This window comes from Cervus elaphus, chromosome 27 (assembly GCF_910594005.1).
Source record: "Cervus elaphus chromosome 27, mCerEla1.1, whole genome shotgun sequence".
Classification (NCBI taxonomy): domain Eukaryota; kingdom Metazoa; phylum Chordata; class Mammalia; order Artiodactyla; family Cervidae; genus Cervus; species Cervus elaphus.
This window is the reverse complement of record NC_057841.1, coordinates 29713137-29740204: the sequence shown is the minus strand read 5'-3', so window position 1 is coordinate 29740204 and position 27068 is coordinate 29713137. Positions and strand designations below refer to the sequence as shown.

The following is a 27068-nucleotide window of genomic DNA, read 5'->3' as shown; positions in this document are numbered from 1 at the left end:
TTCTTGCCTGGACAATCCCACAGACAGAGGAGCCTGGCAGGCTATAGTCCATGGGGTCGCAAAGAATCAGACACAACTGAAGCAACTTAGCACGCATGCAGACTCTTCCAACACCCTCAGTACAGGTCATACAAGTGAGGAAACTAGACTCAAAGTCTGAGTGACTTCTCCAATCCCACAGCCAATAAGGGCGGGGCTCGGCCTTTGCATCAAGGTGGTCTTTCTCGAGTGTTTGCATTTAGGTTATATCACAGTGAATGCCAAAGAGTCTTAAACTCCCAGGCAAGCAATTGCTTGCCTCTGAGGAAAACCATTCCTTAGCAGAAGAAGCTAGAAGAACAGCTAAGAATAAGCTTGAAGGAGTCGTGTTAAGCACATGTAATTTTCATAGGGGTCCATAATTAGTGTCCATTTTAAGAAGTGGATGTTCTTCTTTCCATTCAATTTGAACAAAGTAGTTTCATATTACTTGCAACAAAGCAATCCTTTGCAGATACTTCAGCAATCTTTGCAATGTATGTTCTGAAACACTGGAAATAGAAGACTCTGTCACTGGATGATCATTGCAAAGAAACATACGTTCAACTGACAGATATTCAAAAGTCAAAAACAAAACAACAACAAAGACAATCCTTCCATTATCTTATTGATTTTTGTTAACATGAAATGGGTTGTTCATGCAACTTATTTAAAATTGTTTAGTTTTATTAGGAGTGCCTTTTGGGTGGACCACTCTGCATGACTTTCATGCTTAAAAACCATTTTTTATTCAAATGTCTTACAGCCAATCCAAGAGAACCCTAGAAAAGGAGTTCTATTATTATCCCCCATTTTAGATGAAGAAAATCAGACATGGAAAAATTATACAATTTAACCAACATTCAATAGCATCACAGTCTTTAGAACAGTAAAATTAGATAAATGTGATGGTAACAACCAAAGACCTCTCCAAATCAAACTCTAAAAGTCTAAAATGTGTAGAAAAGGATTCTAAAAGAACCTCACTTCTTTAAGTAAGAAAAGCACCATCCCATAAGCTCATATCAGACACATGATTAACAAACACACTGATTTTTAAAACTACCTGATTTACTTTATCATAACTAGTCATGTACAAGAATTTATAAATAACATTGAGAAACTGTATTTTTGACTGAGCAGCAATAAAACTACTGAAAAGATAAACAGAGTATTCAATAAACTACCCAATGTTAATTCTTAAAAATGATTGGTATAAGCCAATCTTGTGAATCCAAAAGCAGGTATATCATTAACAATTCTAAATATCAGAAATATTTTTTAAATGTCCAATGGTTAGTATAGATAGAAAATTCATTGACTGAAATCAGCTGTGAAACCTAGCCTGGAATTTGGTTGGCTATTAAGTTTAATTTTGTCTTATTAATTCAAAATTTAAATAGTTTGGACCACTTCTACATCCATTAAAAACTTTAATCTTATAATATTAAAAAAAAAAAAAACTTTACAAACACATAGATGTAACTAGCCATCTCATCTAAAAAGCTATGTTATTCCTAGACTGCTTTCAAGATCCCTGCATTTCAAAGCTTATTTCAAAAACCATCACTATTTTGCATTTATAAACTGGATCTTTGCAATAATGAACTATAAATATACTACTGGGCTTCCCAGGTGGTGCAGTGGTAAAGAATCCGCCTGCCAGTGCAAGAGATGCAGGACACATGGGATCGATCTCTGGGTGGGGAAGATTCCCTGCAGAAGGGAATGGCTACCCACTCCAGTAATCTTGCCTGGGAAACCCCAGGGACAGAGGAGCCTGGCATCTATAGTCCATGCAGTCACAAAGAGTCAGACACCACTGAGCAACTGAGAACCAAACAAATATACTCTTATATACTAAATGTCCACATCCCAATTTTAATTACAGTATTCCTTTTGTTAACATAAAATGCTGCACCTAATAAAAGCATGATATATTTCTACAATTCAGTGGCAAAATTAAAGGGTCTCTGTAGGGAAGATAATGAAGCAAGCACCAAAATAGTTCAAACCATAAAATCAACATTACATTGATTTTTAAGAAAAGCCAAGAATACAGGTGCTTATATAAAACAGAAACACAGAACTTTATAAGAGAGGAAAGAGAGATGGCTTTTAACTATATTTAGGTTCTCCAACCCAAATACAAACTTTAAGAACACAAACAAGATAGAGACAAAGAGAGAGAGGGAGAAGGAAGTGAAGGGGACGAAGGGAGGAGGGAGAAGGTGAGAGACAGAGACGGAGGGGGCGGTGGAGAGCGGGGACTAGGAGACCAAAGACCAAAACCTCACAGAAATAAAAATACACTCTTACAACATTTTTTAAAATGTAAATGTTCGGAGAAGGTGAGTAACAGAGCAAGTGTAATTCAGTGCCAGATTTCACAAAGAATACAAGGCAGAAACTAAACTCCACCAAAATGGAATTATAATAACAGTCAACACTTGCTTTATGAAGACAGGTCATGTTACAAGACTAAAACAACATCAAGAATGCAGTATAAACACTTCAGAATGTTTAGGAGAACAGCAGTCTTTAAGTACCATACAAATGATCAATGAATTAGGTAACTGAAGATTAAATTAGAGCAAGGTCTCTATAATTTTCCATTTGGTTCTACTTCAAGTAATCTATGATATACACGTGAATTCATTACATTGTATTGCACTATACATTGGCTGCTGTCATTATACCCAAATGTAAACAATAACACAGACTTTCTTGTCTATCTGCAGGTGTCCTTAGGTGGAAGATAAGTAACTAAACACTATGAAAAAGCCAGGAAATTTGTGTAGTTATTTACAGCATCCCTCAGTGAATGCGCATTTGGCTAAAGAGATTCCAACAAAATTAAGGGGAAAAGCCCCAAATATAGCATCTTCTATATTTTAAAAAAATCTTAGCTTATAAAAAAAAAAAACAACAACAACAATAAACCATTGACTTTTGTAGACCATTTAGAAGGAACTCATCTCTTCATGCATGTTTCCGCAAGTGTCCTAAATTTGGGTCCCAGATGATCCAAAAACTCAAGTCCATCTTCTTCTTGTCGTTCGCTGCAACAGCCCACAGATCCAGCTGCTGATCCTCTTCCTTCGTAGTTATAGGTCAGGACATAGTCTTGAGCTTGCATATGGGTGTTATCCTGATCACACTGCCGGACCTTCTGCCAAGAGGAAAAACACAACATACTTTATTATTATTATTTTAAACACCAAGACTTACTAGCATAAAAATAATTGCTTTGATTTACCTTTCATTGTTTAATTTTTAACCAGAGTGTGTCCTCTAATGGATTCCTATGTATAAAAAATGCACATGATTGGTCTGTATCATAAATCACACCATCAATTAATTCACTACATAGCAGGTTTCTAAAAGTCACACATGTGGCAGCAAGTACGCAAGCGTTTGTTTTAAGTTATCATTGCTTTCCCTTTCCAGATTATGGCTAATGTGAAATGCATTCATACAACTGAACCCGAATGCATGTGGCTCAAAGCTTTCCAGATAGGCAGAGTGACTGCAGGTTGGAATTCCCTCAGATTCCACTGTTGGTCTCTAAGATCTGATTTGTCTGATGGAAAATGGCAACACAAGGCCATGAGAAAAAGAATTTAAGTATCATCTCATTCTTTCAGAAAGAATGAACAGCCAAACAAAACAGGAAGAAAAGTCAATACCCATTTAACCTCTGATTGCAATTCAATCAAAATTGAGGAAAATCAAATTTCTAATGAGTAGATTAATCATTAGGTGAAAAATCAAAATCATAATCATTTCATAATCATTTAGAAAGTTGAAAAGAAAGCAAAACAGATTTATGGGAAACTCACTTCACCGAGACGGGGCTGGGTGTAAGAGTACCACTCGGAGTATGTGTATTTGCAGTTGTCGGTTGCTATTGGTCCTCCTCTACAGGAATCCAGAGTGTGCTGTCCACCTTCCTTACACCGTTCCAGGGTGTGATGATGCCCGGTTTCCTGGCAGGACTCCATGGTCTGGTGCCCTCCTTTTACCATCTCGATGGTCTCTTGCCCTCCATTTTTCACTCTTGATCCCAGGGTGCCACAAATTCCCTGAGCAGAGCCACCCACAGCATGGGTTGTGAAACCATTTGTGGAATACTGAAACAAAACAGTTGGCAATGGGGAATTACAGAGAAAACCAAAAAATGAGAAAAAGAGAAAACCATGAATTTTCGTGCTAAGAGGTAAGCATTCCAAGGGCTGGAATTCAATCTGTCTTGGCAACCCTGAGTACCTAACTACCTTAATTCTACTACTTTACTAGGTAGCTTCCAATACAGGAAGCCAACTGCAAGATGTCAAGTGGTCTGAGCCTTGAGTTAAGTAAGAAAACTTAATGTGTACTCCTTCTTTAATAACTTCTTAGACTACTGTACAACTTCATTTGTGAAATCCTTCCAGTATCTCACATCTCAGGATTCCACACTATTGTCTCACACAGATTGATGCTGCTTAAATTCAGTCCCTTCACCTGACTAGAACAGAAACAGAAATAATAATCGGTATTTTTATTCAGTGACTAACTGAGTTCCCTTCAACTGAAACAAAATTAATAGAAATAACAAGTTGCCGTAAAAAGCAGCAATATTAAATACTTGTCATCTAATTAAATAAAAACAAATCAGCAGAGAAAGTAAGGACACCAAAGCTCTGGACACTAACTTTCCATGTTATGTTTTTATAGGAAACTCTAAGTTTCATTTTTTCTAATACCTTCCTAGATGCCAACATCCTTTTGTTTTCTAGATCCTTTCTGCTCTAATCATCAATTACATTTTGGTAGGGAATTTATTTGTTCCTCATCCACATACTAGAGTTTCCCTCATAGCTCAGTTGGTAAAGAATCCGCCTGCAATACAGGAGACTCTGGTTCCATTCCTCGATCAGAAAAATCCGCTAGAGAAGGGACAGGCTACCCACTCCAGCATTCTGGCCTGGAGAATTCCATGGACTGAATAGTCCATGGGGTTGCGAAGAGTCAGACACGCCTGAGTGACTTTCACTTCACTTCTTTCCTTCATCCACATACTAGGCTGGAACCCAATGCTGAAGCAGTGCAATCACCTGTTAGCATGATTGCTTCATATATTTGACCGCAGGCTCCTTTCTAACCCATAGTAGAGCCTGAAAGCCTCCATTAAAGTTCTTCCCACGATGATCAAAGCCTGAAACCATTTTATGGCTGCTGCCAGAAAAAAAATTAAAACCATTATGCTGATGATCGGTGAATAACTAAATGAAACCCTTTTACAGCACAACCAGCAGCTTCAATATATAAAAATGACAGGATTTAAAGTTGAAGCCGTGACACATTTGAAATAGGAAAAAAAAAAAATAACGATATGCCAAAGGATTTTTACTATTAAGTAACATTACATGGCCAAATTGAAATGCCACATATCACCATGGGATCAATGTCATTTGATTTGTCCCCTGCAACTGATGACATGTTATATATTGTAAGCTATCTGATTTCAACAGAACTTTTCCCAGAAAAGATCACTACAGTTGTTTAGGCATATTTATTGTTTGAATGTATACTAATATTTGGCTGAGCCACGTGGCAGGAGGGATCTTAACTCCCTGACCAAGGACTGAACCGGCGCCCCCTACAGTGAAAGTGCAGAGTCTTAACCACTGACCACCAGGGAAATTCCTATCGTCTGTACCTATTTTGAAAAGACAAACAATTTACCACTTTGTCATCACCGGGAGCTTCAGTGTTTGACACGATGAGGTTCTGCTGAGCTAAATCATCAGGAAATACTTTTGGCTTTTTGGCTGCCCCAGTAGTAGCCCCACAGACCAAGGTGAATAGGACACCTGCAGGATGAGAGGGATGACTTTGGTTTATCATAAAAGACTGTTATGAATTTATGATGACAAATACAAAAACAACTTTCTGGAAAACATAAATACTATTGCTTGAGTCAAAGCAGCATCCATTAGAAAAGCCTGCCTTAAATGGATAATGCCACAAACAAGGACACACTCAGTGCTGTATTTGTGTTGAATTTTATGTCTGCAGCAATTACGACAGCGCTGATATGATACCTACATGCAGTTTCAATATAAGAATTAAATATGTGTGTATTAAATAGAAATATAGCTATATGCAAATGAGCAGCCATAGATAACAGTGTTGATTCTAAGAATGTGTCCTGAAAGTTACTATAAAGGTTATCGTTTAAATTCATGAAAAGACTTACAAAATAGCAGTGCTATGCCCAACAATATTGCAAGGATGGCCCACTTTCCAAGTATCACTTCTCTGGTGCCATCACTCGGACCTGAGCGAGTGATGCAGTCATTTGGGGTAACACAGTCACATAATATCACGTCTAAGCGAGTGACAAGTGACAGGCCGAGTCTATCTGTAACTCTGACAGGGACTGTATATTTTCCAAACTGGAGGTCATTCACATAGGAGAGACGTGCTGATACACCTGAAAGGAAATAAAACCATGACTTATAGAATGTCATTGATTTCTCCTGGGCATAAATAACTAGTGACAGGATATTCACTATTATTTCCATACAATGGATATTCCAAATGGGAACAGCACAAGTGCTACATGATTGCAAGTGTGCATGGACGAAATCTTTCTGATCATATACAAGGTTGTCTATGCTGCCTCTTTGTATAAAGGTCTTTTGGCTTTTGTAGTAATATATTTTATCTGTCCGTACACAAACCCTTCTTATCACAAATAACAGATTTGTTAAGAGATTGACTTTTATCATATCTTTAAAAGTTTTAATATGACCAAAATTTTAATTTTCATGTATCTTCTTTTATGCATGATTCATCAGAGAATTTCATAGTCTGAATTCCGGATATTTCTCCTTACTTTATTTTCATATATTATGCCAAACCATGAACTTACTATCAAGGCATCAGTCATGATGCTGGAACTTCTTCTCATAATCCTATAAAACACTGGGACCAACCTTCTATTTTTTCCTTTTGATATTTTTTTCTTTAAGTCAAGAGTGGAAAATATCCAGATCAAAATCCAACAGTCTTGGGGACAGAGCCAAAAATATACTACTTTACATATAGATTACACATGCCCATGCCCAAGAATAATCCTCCCCAGTTAGCTGGCCCGGTGTGACATTTTTATTATTTCATATTTGACGCTCTAAATGTAACTTCAATATTTGCGTAAAAAAATAAATCATTGAATTGAGTCAACTTTAAAAGAAAGCATGATTAACCCAGTGTCCATGAATGTGTAAGAAATAATAATAAGACTAACAAAACCAAAATATAGGATTCAAAACATACCATGGTCTATTGCATTGTCTGTCTTATTTACTCCCCTCTATAAACGCATTTTACACATGAATAAATGAATACCCAAGAAGAATAAATAGTATAATGAGACCTAAAGCCTCTTTAAGACACAGTCTTCTCAACTTAGTGTTTCCCAGGCTTTTGGACTACTTCACAGCCCAGCAAAACTTTAAACTAATACAGCTTTGACCAACATAATCCTGTTAGTATTTCACTGTACTGAGTAGGGATTTTTTTTTAAATTACCACCTCTTTTAACATATAAAAAGATATGATATTATGACATCAAAGAAGTAGCATCAAAGAAGTAGTAGAAGAAGTCATCTAAATATAAGGTTGCTTCTCACATACACACTCATTGGTATGCTAAGTCACTTCAGTTGTGTCCAACTTTTGCGACTCCATGGACTATAGCCCTCCAAGTTCCTCTGTCTGTGGGATTCTCCAGGCAAGAATACTGGAGTGGGTTGCCATTCCCTTCTTCAGGGGATCTTCCCCCAGGGATCAAACCCGTAGTTCTTATGTCTCCTGCATTGGCAGGCACACTCTTTACCACTAGCTCCACCTGGGACTCATTGGAATGCTATTAAAGACACTGAAAATTATGTCAGTTCACACAGCAACTTATAATAGGGAGTCAAGAAAGATTCACTGAAAGCATGGGGATGAAAACCATTCAAGGGCATTTTAAAGGTAACTCCCATTCAGTTTCCAGTAGATGAAGGTTAGCGTTAGGGTCGGGAAAGCTGGACTGACAGGACATGATACACAGATTGTGCCGTCAAGAGACACAGAATGTGCTGGCAAGTTATGAGCTGATGTAGGGAGTGAGGCAACGGGGGCATGGAGAGAAGCTCCTTTTGCTTTTGCCATTCTTGCCACCAGAGATTTTAACAAAGGTAAAGTCAGAAATACACACTGGGACCAAGTGGGGGAAGAATCCCACATGAAAAACATTAGATAAGAAACAGTCAGAAGTCAGTGCAGTGCAGAGAAGGGATCATACAGTGGACACCGTGATGCACTCCCAGATCCCCTGCAATCAGGGAGGTATTGTCCCAGCTGCTTGGGAGGCTATCAGCAATGCCAGGGACTGGGCCTTCCTGCCAAAGGTCATGCCCCCTCGGGCAGCCCAACCCACTGGCAGAGTCACGGAAGAGCACAGAACGGAATGGCCACTCGGGAATGGGGATGACTCATGCGTTAGTCAAGGCTGTCCTTCCGCCTGAGCTGCAGCTTGAGTTTCCTTTCCATTCACGTCTACTGATGCCAAGGAAATGCCTTGATAAACTTTCAGCCTAGAAACACGATCTCAGCGCCCGCTTCCCTGGGAACACACCTGCAAAGAATGGGGATTCCCTTCTGACCAAGGAAACCACCGTCGTGTGAAAAATCTGTGTGGGTGGGAGGCACACAAGCCTGGCAGTGGTTCTAGCAGACCTAGTCTGGTGGGGTCGGGACGGGAGGGATAGCGTGTAGCACGGGAATGAGAATTCACACAAACCGTAGGGAATCTCGGCACAGGACTGACCAGAAACAGACTCTTCCCACGGCACCAACGCTGCGAAACTCGCCCTCATTTGTTGGTGGTGGTTACCACACAGTGAATTATTCTTCTATATTTTAGACATTTTGATGCTGAAAACGACAGAGTAACATTTAGAAATACATACCGTTAACCTTCGTCAGTCTCCACATTCTAAGTACCTCTGAATCAGAAGCACCTTCCAAACTGAAGTCAAAGGGTGGGCCGTGTATGGGTTCATCTGGATCTGTAGCAACAATCTCGGCCGACGACATGACAGGTTTACAGATTATCACCGTCCGCTGAGGTATGACTGGGCCGTTATCATTCACATCCTCAAGAATAATCCCCAGTACTCCATTACATGTTCTCCCATCTAGAAAATTGGATATGAAAATATAATTTCTTGATTTTTGAGTTTCTATTAGGCAATTACACATTGAAAATTACACATTATTAGGCACTTGTACAATAGAAATGACAGGAACAAGCACAGTCCTAGGTTATATCATTAAGGTACATTAAAAGAAAGGCAAAAAAAAAAAAAAAAAAAGAAAGACAAAATCCATTTCAAATATGTTGTACAGAAAATAACTGCTCTTTAGATTTGTCATCCATTCACTAAAAAGCTGCCATAGACATGGAATTGTTGTAGAGGTGAGTTTTGACAGATTTTTAAAAAGAGGAAGGGAGGACCAAAAAGGGCATTTCTGGTATAGTCAAAACACAAGGAGATTTAATGAGGTGGGAAAACACATACACAGACCAATGTTCTGGACATAATGAAAGGGAAGGCATGTGGAAAGCACTTAAGGTTTGGGGGCAGGAAAAGTAAAAGGTAAAAGGCATAAGATATGCATTTGGAAGATTAGAACAAAATTAGTACACAGAAACGTTTAACACACAAAACACCCCAGAAGTGGAAAATCACTTGCAAACCTGAATAATCACTCTGAGGTAGCCTAAGGAATTCATCTATCAACCCAGACAATAAATTTACTGAGTAATTACTTTGTACAGAGCACTGCAGTGGAAAACCTGGGAGATTTGAAGATGAAGTGGGCAGGTCCTGGCTACAAATGAGTAACACAGTTGTGAAGCCTAAAAGTAAACATAAATCCAGGACTTGTGTGTCTAAAATATCTTTTATTTCTGCTTATTAATAAGGAGGCCATGGTTATGAGAGGTGGAAAAAAGGATGAAAAAACTTGTGCCATCTGCGACCCGGGGCTATGTCTTATACGAAGCTGCTCTCCTAAGGAGAGCTGGGAGAACAGGCAGAGCCCTGCAGCCACTACCTCAACCCAACAACAGGACCAGTTGAATTTCAAGGGTCATCATGGGCCAGGAGCCACAGCCCATCAAGTTAAGAAACCGGTTCTGAACTGGGGGCCACAGAAAAGGACATGGTGGAAGCAACTACAAAATTGCTCAGGGGTAAAGTGGAAGAGAGGAAAAGTCTGAAGTTGAAGGCAAATTAATACCTCCTATTTAATATCCTGCAAATTAAAATTCCAGAATGAGCAAGGTTAATGCTTAAAGGAAAGCCAACAAAATCACTCATCAGAAGATTAACTCACTCTATGCAAGATAGCTTCAAATCATGAATATTTACTATCTTCAAAAACATAAAGTTAACTGTTTAAATAAGAATGCAAATGACAGTTGAAATGCCAGTAGAAATAATCTAATAATCATCTAATAGGGATTCTAGAAGAAAAGGATAAATAGAATGGGAGGGAAGCAATACTTAAAGAAATACTGGCTGAGAATATCCCAGAATTAAAGAAAAACATGGATTTTTTTTTTTTTTTAATGTTCTGATCTGACTGCAGTGCTGGGTGAATAAAGCTAAATTCTCAGCATAAACACTGAATTAAAACTATATATTGAATACAACCTAGGGAACTACAAAAGTTATCTGGATGTATTACCTACAAAAAGACAATAAATAGACAGCAAAATAAGCGAGAAATGCCAAAGGATGATGGAGTACCACTTGCAGGGTAATGAGGGAAAGAGAGTTAACTCAAAATTTTAAACTAAGTCAAATGACAAAATCAAACATAAGGACCATATTGAAATATTTTTCAGAACAATAAAACTGACAGGGTTTATCACCCACATCGCACCACTGAAAGAACTAGTAAAGCATGTAGTTCAGCAAGAAGAAAAGATAACTAGAAGAGAAGAAATGAGATACAAGAAACAAGGAAACTATCTCTCACTTTGGACAACTTAAAAAAAAAAAAAGACAGAAAGGTAGCAGGAATATATGCAAACATGTATTTTACCTGCCTGACAAACTTTTCTATTAGGACAGAATATTCTCTTCCTTCAGATTTTTCTGGTTCTCAAGCTACATAGTGTTTTCTTGCTCTCTCTGAAAATAAGGATTACAGGATGTCTTGAATATTTCTTTCGATTTGGGCCCAAACAGAGTTGAAAGTACATGTTTTACTGACTGAATCTGATTAATTGTAATGGCTTTAAAAATTGACCTCTACAGTGTTTGCTGTTCTACCACTGTAATAAATGCTTGAGTTTCCCTTTCATGAAATGTGTAGAGCTGTTCAATAAACTTTTTTTTGCACACTGTGATCAGCATTGGTATAGAATATTTCAACCAAAGATTTTAGACATCTAACTTGGTATTTCACAGCTCTGTTCTTCATGTGTTAGTAATAAATCATATTCTTTTATTTACTGGATTATATGCATGCAATGCTCACCTTCTAATATTAATATAATTCTATATGCGTGTGTACATGCTAAGTCACTTAAGTTGTGTCCAACGCTTTGAAACCCTATGGACTGTAGCTCCTCTGTCCCTGTGATTCTCCAGGCAAGAATGCTGGAGTGGATTGCCATGCCCTTCTCCAGGGGATTTTCCCAACCCAGGGATCAAACCCGCATCTCTTATGTCTCCTGCATTGGCAGGCAGGTTCTTTACCACTAGCGCCACTTGGGAAGTCCTAGTTCCCAATTCTATACGGGTAAATACCAATTTCAAAATTGTCCTGGAAAGTGGTCCACAATTTATGTGCATGACACTCTCCTGCTAAATGTTTTTACAAATCTGAAAGCACACTCCTCCTCCTCCCAACTACACAGAGGAGACACCTGGGTGAAACTGCCAGCTGAGGTTAGATCAAGAAGGGAAATTGAACTCAAAGCTTAAAAAAGACCTATGTTTAGGAGATGGGAAGGCAGTAAAACCAGAAAGTACAGAGATATGAGAGGAATGTGTGGTAAAGCTGAGACATTGAAGACTTGAGGGAGGATTTTTAAAAGAGGAAGCAAGTGCTGTATGTAGGGAAGCCGGAGAGAGGAATTTAGCATAAGCCCAGAGGTCAATGCTCACAGAAGACAGCATTTCTCATATGGAAGCAGGTGGGGTGGGGAAGGTCCAAAGGGAATGAGTTGATATAGATCTTTTAAAAAGGTAAAGAACAAAAATAAATAAAAAACATACTTTAGTACAATCTCAGTTCATATAAAAAAAAAAAATATGTCGAGTTACTTATCCCCGACCAGCTTCAAAAGAAATGAATGGAAAAGTCCCCATTACACATTTATTTTCGACCACAAAGATGATACAGTGCCTCTCATCTAAACGCCATGAAACATTTGCTCTCTCGCTTATTTTTATCTCCTCTGCAACAGAGGAAAATGTGGAATAAAAATCATATCCAAAATCTCTCATTTCAGACTAATTTTTATCTCGTCAATGAACAAACCATTTGCCAACTGCAATATAAAATGTAAAAATAATGGACTTGATATTCATATTATTTCTCTTTTCACTTGTCTTTGACCAAAAAACATGTCTTGACAAAGGGACAAAGGAAGCTGAGGTCTTTAAGGATAGTCTTTAATTGGATGAAGTTAAATTAACTATGATTTCAACTTTACCAAATCAATCAATGGATATGAGCCATTTCTCATTAATTTAGAAAAAGCTGAAGTACCTAAAACATCCTCCAAAGTCACTTCTAAAATCTTATTTTGCAAGCTACAGTATAATAATTTATGTTTACTGTAATTAACATTTATTTTACAGAGACACAAAGTTCAAATGTATGTTACGGTAAAAATTATATTTTATGTACTAAGAGGATCCCATTCCTGATCATTGTGCTCACATTCCAACTTTACAGGGCTCATAGAAAATGATTTTACATTTTACATGATTTTGTGGATTCACAGTATTTGTTTTTCTAATTTTATGGTATCAGTATACTAACCCCCAAGTATATTGTTAGTTTCCTGTAGAAAGATATAACATTTTTAGGATTGTGTGTGCTAAGTAGCTTCAGTTATGTCTGACTCTTTGCACACCATGGACTATAGCCTGCCAGGCCCCTCTGTCCACGGGATTCTCCAGGCAAGATACTGGAGAGGGTTACCATGTCCTCCTCAAGGGGATCTTCCCGACCCGAGGACTGAACCAGAATCTCTTATGTCTCTGTCATTGGCAGGCGGGTTCTCTAATACTAGCACCACTGGGGAAGCCCTCTTAGGACTGTCTATGAGGAAATTAAGTATATTATCTCTCTAATGAATTTTCCTACTGAAGTATTTTTTAAGAGATATGAATAAATAAATTGAAGCTGATTTTACTAATTTTCTCAACTAAAATGAATGATTCTTTAATTTTAATAAATTACAGTCGTATATTTTCCATGACTAAATTATTTTATACTTACATACAAAATTGAGGGTGCTACTGGAAAGCAAACTTGAGTTAATAAATAATAACAAACTCCTCAATACTTGTCATCTGGGGAGGAAAAAACTCTGAATATACATTGTTAATTTAAAAATGGAGGATGTACATGATTGAGAGTCTACATAGCTGGCTTAAACACAAAGTCCTTACCTTTGTCTGAGGCAATGATTGAAATATTATATACACCACTTCTGGCTTCTCTATCGAGTCTTTTCAAAATGGTGATTACTCCTGAGTTTTCATCCACATCGACCCACCCTTCTGGATCACTTGACTTCATATATCTGTGAAAAATGATGAGTTAAAATAACAAAACAGATCATAAGTCAAATAACAATCCTAATATCAAAATAAATTACACATTTTAAAAAGTGAAAGTCATTTCAGGCGTGTCTGACTCTTTGCGACCCCATGGACTATACAGTCCATGGACTTCTCCAGGCCAGAATACTGGAGTGGGTAGCCTTTCCCTTCTCCAGGGGATCTTCCAACCCAGGGATCAAATCCAGGTCTTCCACATTGCAGGCGGATTCTTTACCAGCTGAGCCACCTGGGAAGCCCAGTGTACACAGAACCTTTTTTTTCCTTTTCTAAGGAAAAAAAACATGGTCAACTTGACGTTCACTAAAATAGAATTACAAGTACCTTATGCCACTGCTACTTCTTGTTTCCGGGTCATATGCTTTATAGCCAATGTTCTTTGTTCCCACTGGTACATTTTCTTTCATTCGAACAGTTTGTACCTGAGGGTCACACTCAGGGCCCTCATCCTGATTTAGCACATTAACAGTGATTGTTGCTGTGTTCATGGTTGATCTTGAACTACCAGTATATGGAGCTTCATTAACTACACCAATTTGCAGGGTCACCTGCTGTTTTTCTTCATAATTCAGTGGCTACAAAAGCAAGCATGTTGAAAATCAGATCAAGAGGCAGTATTTGGCCATGTGAACTAGTGTGTAACTAGTTAGCTTCAGAAATACGTACTAAGTGCTGCCTCAGGAAGAGTCATGAAAATACTAAACATATACCCACAGATGTGCTGATTCAGTATTTGGGTAGAACCAGCAAAAAAAACAGAAAAGAATCCTTCAATTGCAAATTTAACACAACATCACAGGTTCTAACAGCAATTTCAGATAGTATTTAATGAACTATTATTATTTGAAATATTACTTTTGGGACTTCACGCTCTAGTCAACAGTAACTTACTATTCCATCAATTTGGGCATCAGTTTATCCTATCCTCCTGAGATAAATACAAATATTTGTACCTCGTTTAGGGTAGAAAAGGTGGGTCAAATTTTATAAGATGTTTTTAAGATAAGAGACAAGAAAATAGAAAGATTATGGGCTTTGCACTTTCCTTTTCTACCTTTTTTACCCTAATTACTCTTTAAAAAGTGGGTAATACCAAGTTTAATGGAAGGTGTTAATTTTATGTTGCCTAATTCGTAGCTGTATTGAAAATGGGTGAAACCATTTCCCAGAAGACAGAATTTTTTTTCCTCTATCTTTTAATTGGAGGAAAATTGCTTTACAATGTTGTGTTGGTTTCTGCACTGCAACTCGAATCAGTCATAACTATACATACATCCCCTCTCTCTTGAGCCTCCCTTCCCTCCCTCCATCCCACTTCTCAAGGTCATCACAGAGTATACCAGGCTGGGCCCCTGTGCTGTCAAAGATTTCACAGAGATGTATTTCCTTTCTATAATGCCAAGGATTAGGGCAGGGTTGGAGGAAGAAAGAAACAAGATTTAAGGGACAATCCCTTTGCTGTTTGAAGCCAATATTAACCCACAGACTGCAGCTAATTTTCATCACAGTAAGAAAAACCAATCATCATTTTTAATCCATTCTCTTTGTGAATGTAGAAAAGGGAAACCACAGAGACCCAGGATAGAATTATGTTCTAGTAAAAGAGGCAGCAGAACCATAGGCTTCTATGGTTTTGTCCAAAGCCAGAGCTCAGGTGACTTTATGGGTTAACTCTGCCACCTGAATTAGCAGTGATGTCTCCTGAGACAATTAGAGATTATTAGAAAGAGGTTTTGGAAGTATTTACATCTTTGAATGATTGAGGACTCCCGTTCTGAACCAGGAAGTTAAGAACCTAATGTACACTGTATTCAAAAGAACAGATCTATAAACAGCTTCCCTATGAGTCTGACCAAGAATAACTGATTATTTGGGAAATTCAGTAATGAAGGAGAAGCTCCTTGACACAGCGATAGAAAGAATGGACTAGGAAAGCCTGGCAGTGTCCCACAGGTGCCAAAGCTGTGCTAGCTTTTTAATTGTTAAGAGATACTGGTTAAAACAAAAAAAGGAAAAAAAACCCAGAGATGTTCGTTACAAAGTGGGTAATACATCATATTAATTGAACATACATATATATAATAATTCTAAACTATCATACCTTTACAAAATGTTCTCCAAAATGAGTACAATCATCCCACTATACACATGAAGAACACAGTATTTACATTTACTTAACTGTCTATTTTAGATCTATATTTACTAGAATTCCTTTATTTTCATTAAGCTCTAGTATACTAATCTATCATATTATAAGCTGCAAATAACTAATTTGCTGATTTATTCTTACCTTAACCACACACAGAACTCCTTCATTGGTTTCGGAATCTGTTACAATTTTAAAATTTCCATCTTCATTACCCTTTAAAATGGTATAATTAGCCCTCCAATTAGCAGTATTGATTAAATCCTTATCCTGAACGGCAACACGTAAGATTTCCACATCAATTCTATTCTCCTCCACGGATGCCACATACTAAAATAACAAAAAATGACAAAAGAAGTTTTAATTAGTAATTCTCACAAAAGCAGAACATCATGTAAAGTAAGCCTGGTTCTTCTAATTTCCAAAAATTATGTTTAAGAAGTAAAAGTGAAAGTTGCTCAGTCGTGTCCGACTCTTTGCGACCCCATGGACTATATATACAGTCCTGGCCTGGAATTCTCCAGACCAGAATACTTGGTGTGGGTAGCCTTATCCCTTCTCCAGGGGATCTTCCCAACCCACGGATCGAACCCAGGCCTCCCACATTACAAGCAGATTCTTTACCAGCTAAGCCACAAGGAAAGCCCAAGAATACTGGAGTGGGTAGCCCATCCCTTCTCCAGGGGATCTTCCTGACCCAGGAATCAAACCAGGGTCTCCTGCATTGCAGGTGGATTGTTTACCAACTGAGCTATCAGGGAAGCCCAAAACTATGTTTACATGATTTTAAACCCCAAGTCCAAACTACTAACATATGGCTGGGAATACTTCCCTTGAAATCATGGGGCATGAAGGGAGATGTGCATATTTAGCAGTTAACTCTGCCTTTTACATTTTCTTATATTAAAATCACACACTTACAGAAGAACGGGTGAATGTTGGCAAGTTGTCATTCACATCTTCAATATTAATGATGCAAGCTGCAGTTGTCTGCAAACCAAAATACTGACCATCCATGTCCTGTACTTTAATTTTCAGCTGGTATTTATCAATTAGCTGAAAAGAAAGTAAGAATTTAATTACTGAGTGAAAGCAACTTTATAAATGAAATCATAACTTATTCTATAATTTTCCTTGCATTGAAAATTTAAGAAGTACACTATTAGACTTTATATTATCACATACTGGCAGAGGAATAATTTCTTCGTACTAATTTTCAATTAATTTATGAAAATATAGTAGTTTCTCAAATTTAAAGTGCTACTCATAGAGTCAACTTGGTTTTTGTATTATTTAACAGAAAGAAAAAATATTGTCATAACATACTTAAAATTGCCTTGTAATTAATCAAAATCTTTATCTCCTATTCAAAGTACATTCTTACATTCAAAAATACATTAACAGTGACTCTATACCAGTGTTATAATAAAGCAATAACATATGCTCTTGTAAAAGTGGTGGATTTTAAACATTTACTTGACATTAAAAGATTAAATTAGTATGAGAAGAAAGTTCTGGAGCTTTGTAAACTTTTTTTTTCTCTTCATGGAAAATAGTGTCTGTTTTTTAAGGATTTTCTATTCTTCAGAGATTGCAGACTTATCACTAGTTTAAGAAAGTGTGTTTCCCCTCATAACGGTCTGATCTGTCACAAGTATTGAGATATGGAAGGATTAACAGCAACTCTAATAATAACGCCACCTAGACTGAACATTAGGAAGCTTGGGTTCTATTCCCAACTTCAAAAATAGCAAATGTAATCTTGGGCAGTTGGAAAAGTCTTTTTCCTTAGTTTTCCTCTTCTATAAAATGATGATAATAACACCTCTGCTAAGTAATTGACCTTTTATCATAAGACAAAAAATATATAAAATACTTCCTAGCCTTCCACCTAGAATAGTTGCCCTTCTCTTAAAAAACCAAATTGAACCGGGGTCTCCTGCATTGCAGGCAGATTCTTTACCAACTGAGCTATCAGGGAAGTCCTTTCCTCCCCTTAGACTTCTTAAACTTTCTAGTCCTCATGCACTGGACTCAATATTACCTAAAATAAAACTATTAATACTATTTCTCTCAATGGCTATACTTTTTACACTCCTGATTTTTCCTGATTTACTCCTCTCTCATAATCAATCACATATGTAGAGCTGAAACAATTAATGGTCTTATTTTATTCAAAAATTTTAAAAGCTCAGACTAGTATACTTCTAGGAGGAAATATGCATTTTTGCATACAAATATGCATATTTGTAGCAAACTATGACTTATTGGGAATGATCAACTAGCAGATAACACAAAGACAGAAATAAAGGTTGGGACTTAAATATCAACCTATGATTATCTTCAGATGGAAGAAAAATTCTGATGCTTAAAGAGATTAAAGCGTGGAAGGCCAACAGAAAAAAAATCAGAAACCTGGGATCAGAAAGTGAGTCCAGAGCTTTCTTGGGTAAAAGAACTCCAAGACTCCTTCATTAGTCAAATGTTCTCAAGTGTTTTATCAGAAGAATCTATTTAAGACTCGATAAAAGAAAACTTGGTTCATAACCTGCTCTTCCTGAGCATACAAATTCCATGAAGAATCTCTATAATCTGTAGACCTGTGACAGCAATCCATTCATTTAGCAAATGATACCCCATTCTTCACTGGCATGTGCGTGCATGCACGCTTGCTCAGTCGCTTCAGTCGTGTCTGACTCTTTGTGACCCTAGGGACCATAGCCCACCAGGCTCCTCTGTCCATGGGATTCTCCTGGCAAGAACTCTGGAGTGGGTTGCCAGTTCCTACTCCAGGCAATCTTCCTGACCCAGGGATTGAACGCACTCTGCATTACAGGTGGATTCTTCACCCCTGAGCCACCCAGGAAGCCCTTCACTGGCACGGACTTATTTTAAGAATATATAAATTATAAGTAACAAAATTGAATTTAAAAATAGAAATTTTATTTAGGAATATCCTTGTAAATGCAGTAAAAATGATTAATTTTAACCACTGTTATTAAATCTCAACCTTCAGTCCACGTGAAGAAATGGGAGGTATGTATAAAGCCCTTCTGCATAATATAATATGATGTTCTTCCAACCAAAAGTACTTTCAGGATTGTTTGATTTAGAAGCTAAACTGTTTTTACATAAAAGACACCTAAGGTTATTCAGTTTGGTATTTGGAAGACATTTTGGCATACATAAGGCAAATCTGTCACTTAAAGAAAAGGCTACCTGATGCAAATGATCGATTGGAGCTTTCAAGCAAAAATAAGGATTCTAGAAAACTTTTATGAACTATTGTGGTATTAATGGAGATGAGTAGGGGATTGTTTTAATATTCTTTAATTAAATGTGTCAATATTTGGGGGATCTGCATAACTCAGTGAACCAGTATTTCCCATATGACTAATGCATGATGTTACAAAACCACACATGGTAAATAAACTAGTCGCTTATAGTACAAGACAATGGATTTTGATATGACAAAGTATGAAAGTTCACAGACAAGGCTTCTTAAGAGTGCACACTGCAAAACGCTTTTATCAAACTACCACCTGTCAAGCTTTGGTGTAGTATATCAAAGAAGACTACCCACAATATCTGGAATTACTATTAAAATACTCCTCTCTATTCTAACTTCAGGTCATCTTGGATTTTCTTTATATACCTTGACTAAAACTATATAACAGACTGAACACAGGAGATATGAAATCTAATCACTCTTACATTAAGTCAGGTATTAATCAGATTTGGAAAATGTATAATAATGCTAATCCTCATTAAATTGTTTGTTTTGGAACTGTGGTTATTTTCATAAAAATATTGTTTATATTAACATATAATACCTTAAATGGTTAAGTAAATATATATTTTTTAACTTCTATCAGTTTTAAACATTTTTGGATTAAACAGTGATAAATATAACCCACATAAACAAAAGCCTGGAATTTTCAATAAAATCTAAGACTATAAAGGGCTCCTGAGACCAGAAGACTTGCAGACCACTTCCCTAATCCATGGGAGAGGAAATGAATTAATATGAGTTTTAGGAATCAAAGGGAAAACCTGACAAATACATATTACTATATTTTAAAATTAAAGATTATAAAAGTAGGAAGTAGGTCAGATAAGCTACTATAAGAATTCAGATAAATAAATGCTAACTGTTGAGTAACAGTTGAATAACAAAATGAATAATTACTAAACTAGGATAGCTGCAGGGACAATGGATAGATATGAATGTAAGATCATTGTGGAGTTAATATCAACTTGCTTTGGAAAGTAATTTGACTTGCAAGAGGACACATCAAATACAATTTTGAGAACAAAAAGTGAAAAGAAAGTGAAGTCGTGTCCGACTCTGCAACCCCATGGAGTGTAGCCTACACCCTTCTCCGTTCATAGGATTTTCCAGGCAAGAGTACTGGAGTGGGTTGCCATTTCCTTCTCCACTTGAGAACATAAAGCCAAGGTGAAAACAGAAAAATCATTAAAGGAAAAGAATACTCTAATATCATTTTAACTAAAAGCATGGGAAAGAGAACATGTTCAGAAGGAAAGAAGAATTCTAGATGCACTGCATCTTAGGTAGCTGTGAAATGTTCAAATAAGGATTCCTGTCAGTCAACTGAAAATATTGAATCAGAGATCAGCAAGAGAAAAACTTTCATTTAATCTATGTAAGGGGAAAATGTAGATGAGATTGTTAATGAAGTTACACAGATAGAAAGAGAAGCACTGTTATATGTAGATAAGAAAATTCCACAAATTCCAAGTTTTACTTTACAATTACATTTCTTGTTTTTTTCCAATTATAAATATGTTTATATTAGGAAATTTGATTTTATAAATCATATAATCCAGGAGAGAATGAATTAGCAGTTCAAAATCAGCATGCTGCAAGGTTAACGACCTCCACCAACCTACCTAAAATAATTTTTGTTAGATTCACAATATGCTTTTCAAAAGCTTATCTGCAGATAACATACAGAGAAACATAGGTACTACCAAAAGAGCCGACTCATTAGAAAAGACCCTGATGCTGAGAAAGATTGAGGGCAGGAGGAGAAGGGGTCGACAGAGGATGAGACGGTTGGATGGCATCACTGACTCAATGGACATGAGTCTGAGCAAGCTCCAGGAGGTGGTGGACAGGGAAGCCTGGCATTGGCATGCTGCAGTCCATGGGATCGCAAAGAGTCAGACACGGCTAAGTGACTGAACAACAACAAATCAGGTTTTATTTGTTAGCATTTGTTACCTCTCTGTCTAGCTGAGATGACGATGTGGTGATCACGCCTGTGGTTGGATGCATAGAAAAGAGGGTGGGTGATGCTGGAAACTGCTCGATGATGGAGTACCTTAGACGCGTGTGCAGGGTGTCAGGCTCATCTTTGTCTGTTGCACAAACCTGTCCCACGGTAGTACCTACATACACAAAAATCCTCTTTAATTTCCAAAACCTTTACAGTTCCAACTTTCCCTTTGACTCCTCTCTATCTATCACAAAAAAGTTTTGCACGACGAATAACAGGAATAAAACGTTTGTACATTTTCAGGATCCCATATAAAGTATCACTTCCTTTCAAATATCCCAATATTCCAAAATTTTGAAATTTGGTGACCATATCCATATTTACTATGTTTATTGTATAATTTTATAAATGTTGATAATATCCCCCCATGGCCTTTGTATTTCTTAACTAAAGAATTCCAATTATTCTTTAAGATTTTTCTATTTATAAGCCTGCACTTAAATTGATCATATGGGTCAGTTTGCTCTGAAAATTCTTAGCTTACTTAGATCTTTCTAGAGGATAACTAAAAATCTAATTCTAACTCCTAGTTGAAATGGTCCATTTTTCAAGAGATTGAGAAAATAAATTATTCTCTAAGACCTTTATAACAATGCCCAGAATGCATGTGTGTGTGCGTGCTAAGTCACATCAGTCGTGTACAACTCTTTGCGACCCTATGGGCTGTAGCCCACCAGGCTCCTCTGTCCACGGGATTCTCTAGGCAAGAATACTGGAGTGGGTTGACATGCCCTTCTCCAGGGGATCTTCCTGATTCAGGGATTGAACCCACATATCTTACATCTCCTGCCTTGGTAGGCAGGTTCTTTACCACTAGGGTCACCTGAGAAGCCCAACGATGTCCAGAATACAGTCTATCATTTAATCACTACAGAACATCAGCAGATCTCTTCAAGGCTAAGACTTCCACTGCTCAAGAACTTCTTTTCCGAAAAGAATATTCTAAACATATTCTTGGAATATTTAGAAAACATGGTCTCTTAAAAGTATTTCTTTTATCTCACACAGAAAGGCAAAATAACATTGAGTAACTCCTATTTTTCAGGCACTATGCTTGGCATTCAAGGCATACTGCGCTTCATTTAACCTTGTATGTTAGCATCTCATGTTACAAATGGAGAAACCAAAGTTTGCCAAGATTAGGAAACTTGCCCAAGGTCACAGCACACAGCTAGCAAAAGGCAGAGTAAAATGCCTCCCTCAGCCAGCTGTCTGGCAAGTCCCTTGCTCTCGGCAGCAGACTGTGCTACCTCCCAGTGGCCAGGATGAAAGTCAACTAGTGAACTGCAACACTATGCTGCCGTACATTGCCCAGGTGGCGACTCACCAATTTTGCAGTTTTCAAAAACTTTAAAAACGTAACTTGTTTCTGTAAAAATTGGGTAGTTATCATTTTCATCCTCAATTCTGATGACCAGGGTCAATGGATATTCTGGAGTATATCCATCCGGAGTTGTTGCAAAGGCAACTAGCTGTGAAGAGAATAACATTGAAAAAAAAAAGCGAAAATAAAATATGGTTCAAACTTGCTTATGCTTTGCCTTTCAACTGGAGACTGTTGAGCATCACAGTTTGGGTTTTACCATTTGATACTACTTTTGAATGTGAGCATAATCTTAATGCCACAAGAGATGGCTAATTTCATTGTGTACTATGGCATTTTATATTATACCTAATATAATAACATAGACAAATTTGGTTTCCTCATCATTGCTGTATTGTTGTTCATGAATGTAACAGTTTTTATTATTATTTTCTTGAAAGGGTCCTGAGAACTATTTTGTTTTGCTTGCAAGTTTCAAGTGCAAGTGTTTTAAATACAATTTTCTGGATCTTTTATAACTGAATTCTTCGGATTCCAAACTCCCCAGGTGCAGTCAACTGAGATATTATTTTATTTTCTAATTAGAATTTTAGTCATATTGATGGCTATATTTAGATAACTGTCTTCATAAGAATTTTTTAATTTAAAAAGGAGTCAGAAATGGACCAAGTGAATGGCCATAAATTGTGTCTAGAATGCAATTTATTCTTTTGATTATACAATATGAATTTAAATTCCATTTTATCTCCTCCTTACTTGCTCACAAATTAATTTTCTCTCATTGCAAAGGCTCTGAGGCTTAACTTCTGAACTTGACTTATCTCCTACGGCATCACTCTCAGTACAATAAAGAGGTTCACAGATCTTTTCCACCAAATAAATAATTACCTTAAAAGTGGTACTCTTTTTCTTTTGAAAATAGAAATAGTAAAACTGTAATTCCCAGAACAATCTAATAAAATTGAAGGCTATTTATTTTATAAAATTCTTTTTGCTTCCAGGCAACTATCAGCTCTGTACAACACTATCAGAGCACAGATGAAAAACTCAGGAAACAGAAAGAGTAATTGAATTGAGGAAGAGAAGCGAAATAGCCAAGCTTAATTTTACTAATACAATATGTAAACATTAGACTTTACCTCAAACGATGGATACGTTTCACGATCTATAGAACGAGTACAAAACAGGTTTCCAGTATCTCTCTCTACATAAAATAAATTGCGAGGTTCTTTGTCAACTCCAGGCCCACTTATGGAATAGTAAATAGTGTAGTTTTGGGCTGTATCAGATTGAATCTAGAAAGTAGACAGTATATACATAAAAGGCAAATTTGTATTTGAGCAAAACTCTCATCTACACATTTTGCAATCACATTGACATTTTTATTACAATAAGTAATTACCCTCTTTAACTTACTATTATGTATGAATAAAAGACAGCAATAGAATAAGGAAGCCTAATAATTGAGAAATTCAAGAGTAAGGCATGAGGAAAATAACGAAGTTAGTTTTCCAGGATAACTAACGAATACTTTCAAAGGCTACATGTACTTACATGGATCAAGCATTTTGGACTTTTCTTGTCTTAGAAAACAAAGTATTCTGAGTATGAAAAGTTATCTTTTTGTCAATTTTTTTAACATCTGAAGTTTTATTATATATAACAATATTTGAGACACTGAATTTAAAGTATACTGTCTGCAGGGCAAACATTTGGAAAGTGGTTTCCTTAATTAGTTTTTATTTCTCAGCATTGTCTTTATCATAGGGGTTCAACAGGAGAATGAAAAAGAGTGAAAATGGAAATGACAGAATATCCTGGTGAATGTGCTACTTTGATATTTGATTCAAAAGGAAAATTTTCTCTGGGATTTCCCCAGCAGTCCAAAGATTAAGACTTTGCCTTCCAATGCAGGGGGCACATGTTTGACCCCTGGTCAGGGAACTAAGATCCTACATCAAAAAGAATTTTTTCCAAAGTGTTTTCATCCTCTTAAGTAGGATCTTTGACTACCTATCAGGATGACTCACAATTATTTTCAAAAAAAATTTTTCTCAACTTTAAAATGCTCTTCTCTCAGTTGCACTGAATTTATTGGTGGGCTCTAAACAATGTTTCTCTCTCACCAATTCAAGAATTGGTGGGAAAGAAACCTAAGAGATAGACTGAATGGTAGTGACCACTGATAGTGGAGAAAAGCACAAAACTTGCTGAGGTTTCCACTGAAAGTTAAAAGAGAGAGAGAATATGTGGACCCAGTGCAATTTAAATAGTGAACTTGGAAAGAAACCATGGAAAGGTGTACCATCTTTCCCTTTCATGGCATTTGATTTTTTATCGACAATTTCATCTTTTATTATGGAAGATGTTTGGGGGTTTTCTAGACTACGTCCAGGCTCTGAGATACACTTGATGATATGAAAATCCATTGAAGAAGCATGTGTTTGAGAGTGCTAGATGGGCTTTACCGTTTTATAAATGGCTTTTGAATGACTACAACTGCAAAAAAGTATATACAGGTATAGAGAGATATATTTATACCATATATTAAGCATATGATAGACACACTCATTCACTCATATATTCATACATACACATTTTTAAAAATAATTGCAAACTCATTGTCCATATTTTTAAAAAAGATGGAAGCCATAGACTGTCACAGTGAAAAGAAAGTAAATTGTACCTGTTGAAGAAAAAGTGGGAATGGACCCAAGGAATTCTCAGGCACTGAGCAAGGAATAGGAGCCCATCTTCTTTTGGCACGTCTCAAAACTTTCTCCTGAGAATGCCTTTTCTTTAGTACCTCAATTTAGAAAACAACGACAAAAAACAATAAAGTCAATTACTACTTTATTTTAAACTTGAAAACTGATACATCTTTCTTCTCTCGTTCTCACGAGGATTAGCTGGGGAGGCGTAGGACCATGGTAGTGCTTGAAAACCAAACGAAATGTCAATACCATTAAAAAAAAATGAAGAAAACCCTGCCCTAACTGTTATCTCAGCAATCCTCTTGAGAAAATAAGTTGGTGGGAACATGGAAGAGAGAGAGAGAAGGAATCGGAAGCCTAGAAGCAAAACTGGAAAAAAAAATTACTGTTGCCACATTGCCATGCAAAAACACAGGAGGAGAGATATGCAAAGAATGTTAAGTGGATAGGTGCCCTTCTAAATTCAGCATAAGCATCTTGCACTCACCAGCAACTAGGAAGAGCCAGGGGGCCAACAGAGAGATCTGTGTCAGAAGGAGGAGAGAAACATGGTGACAACTCTCAAACGGCTGTCATGAGTAATGGCCAGGGGTTGAACAGAAGTCATTTTGATCTTGAGTGTCACAAAGTCAAATGTGTGCATGAGATCCAAATCGTACCCTAAAATAGTCCTCCATTTTCTAACAGTAAAAATTATGCTAAGATACATGAAACCCTAGTACCGCTGCCTGAATAGGACATCACAGTAAGTCATTAACATGTCCTACGAGTTCCTGAATCTTTAAAAACTACATACTCCAAATTACATACGAAAATCTTAAGCAATAATGTTTTTTGTTTTGGAAACCTAGTCCACAGTAAAGATCAAGAAAAGCTGCTCCATGTCTAATCTCAAGTTCTCATTCTGTCCCATATGCCAACTTCTTTTATGTCCCAAATAAAAGGAAATTATAACCTGGGATAACCTAGGTTGAACCACTCTTTTCCATTTCAACACTGTTAACTTGAGTCATGGTTTTCCTTCTTCAAGCTAAACTAACCTCCATCTCTTCTGATTCACATCTTCTCTGGTCATGTGAGTTACACCTGAAGAAAACAATTCATTATACTTCATTTTTTTACTTGGGCATACCTCTGTTTGATGCTCTAAAAGGACAGGTATCTCCTTCTCTTCTTGGGTCTCTGTGTTGGAAAGCAATATGGTAAAAGAGCGCTTCTCTGAGGACGAAAGAATGGCATGTGTTGTATAGACTGAACCATCTTCTAAGATTTGGAAATCAGGGTCACTTGAGTGAATGAGAGTTGCAGATTTAAAGCACTCCTTCAGGTTAACTGTAGAAAATTTACAGAGCAGTCATGTGTAAGGTAAAACAAAGCAATATATAGTTTAACCGTAAGCTATGCATTTGAGGTGGTACAATCAAAAACTTTAATTACACTGTAATTAAGTTTTGCATTTTTTAAAAGGACATATGAAACTACACGGTTAATTAAGTTGTTCTTAATTAAACATATCTACCACGTCTTTTACCTACTTCACATCCTTTTAAAAAAAGAGACATTTGTTATGAAATAAAGACATGTAAACTCCACAGTCTGAGTATAAAACTCACACCAAAAGAAGTTTTTATTAACTGAAACCAGCCACAG

The 27068-nt window shown here is 36.9% G+C and overlaps 2 protein-coding genes across 5 annotated transcripts in view; both read right to left on the bottom strand.

Moving 5' to 3' along the window:
* Positions 1–27068, bottom strand: part of DSC1 (desmocollin 1) — a 154802-nt gene that overhangs the window by 64981 nt on the left and 62753 nt on the right. The window contains exon 17 of one of the 2 annotated variants that reach the window (XM_043888781.1): positions 3069–3190. The exons of the other annotated variant lie outside the window; for it this stretch is intronic. The gene's annotated coding sequence lies outside the window, so the exon portion shown is untranslated. Of the gene's footprint in view, positions 1–3068; positions 3191–27068 lie in introns of those variants that run through there. 2 annotated transcript variants of the gene reach the window in all.
* Positions 634–27068, bottom strand: part of DSC2 (desmocollin 2) — a 36755-nt gene continuing 10320 nt past the window's right edge. Inside the window, exons 3-17 of one of the 3 annotated variants that reach the window (XM_043888775.1) lie at positions 26551–26750; positions 25391–25510; positions 23844–23999; positions 22708–22852; positions 21326–21492; positions 16999–17133; positions 16222–16407; positions 14256–14506; positions 13761–13894; positions 9027–9254; positions 6263–6499; positions 5749–5876; positions 3861–4151; positions 3278–3323; positions 3049–3190 (exon numbers count right to left, since the gene is read on the bottom strand). In XM_043888775.1, the coding sequence (XP_043744710.1) occupies positions 3288–3323; positions 3861–4151; positions 5749–5876; positions 6263–6499; positions 9027–9254; positions 13761–13894; positions 14256–14506; positions 16222–16407; positions 16999–17133; positions 21326–21492; positions 22708–22852; positions 23844–23999; positions 25391–25510; positions 26551–26750 (2414 nt within the window). In that variant the 3' untranslated portion in view covers positions 3049–3190; positions 3278–3287. Of the gene's footprint in view, positions 3191–3277; positions 3324–3860; positions 4152–5748; positions 5877–6262; positions 6500–9026; positions 9255–13760; positions 13895–14255; positions 14507–16221; positions 16408–16998; positions 17134–21325; positions 21493–22707; positions 22853–23843; positions 24000–25390; positions 25511–26550; positions 26751–27068 lie in introns of all 3 variants that reach the window. The other 2 variants (XM_043888774.1, XM_043888773.1) reach the window with 2 other exon arrangements.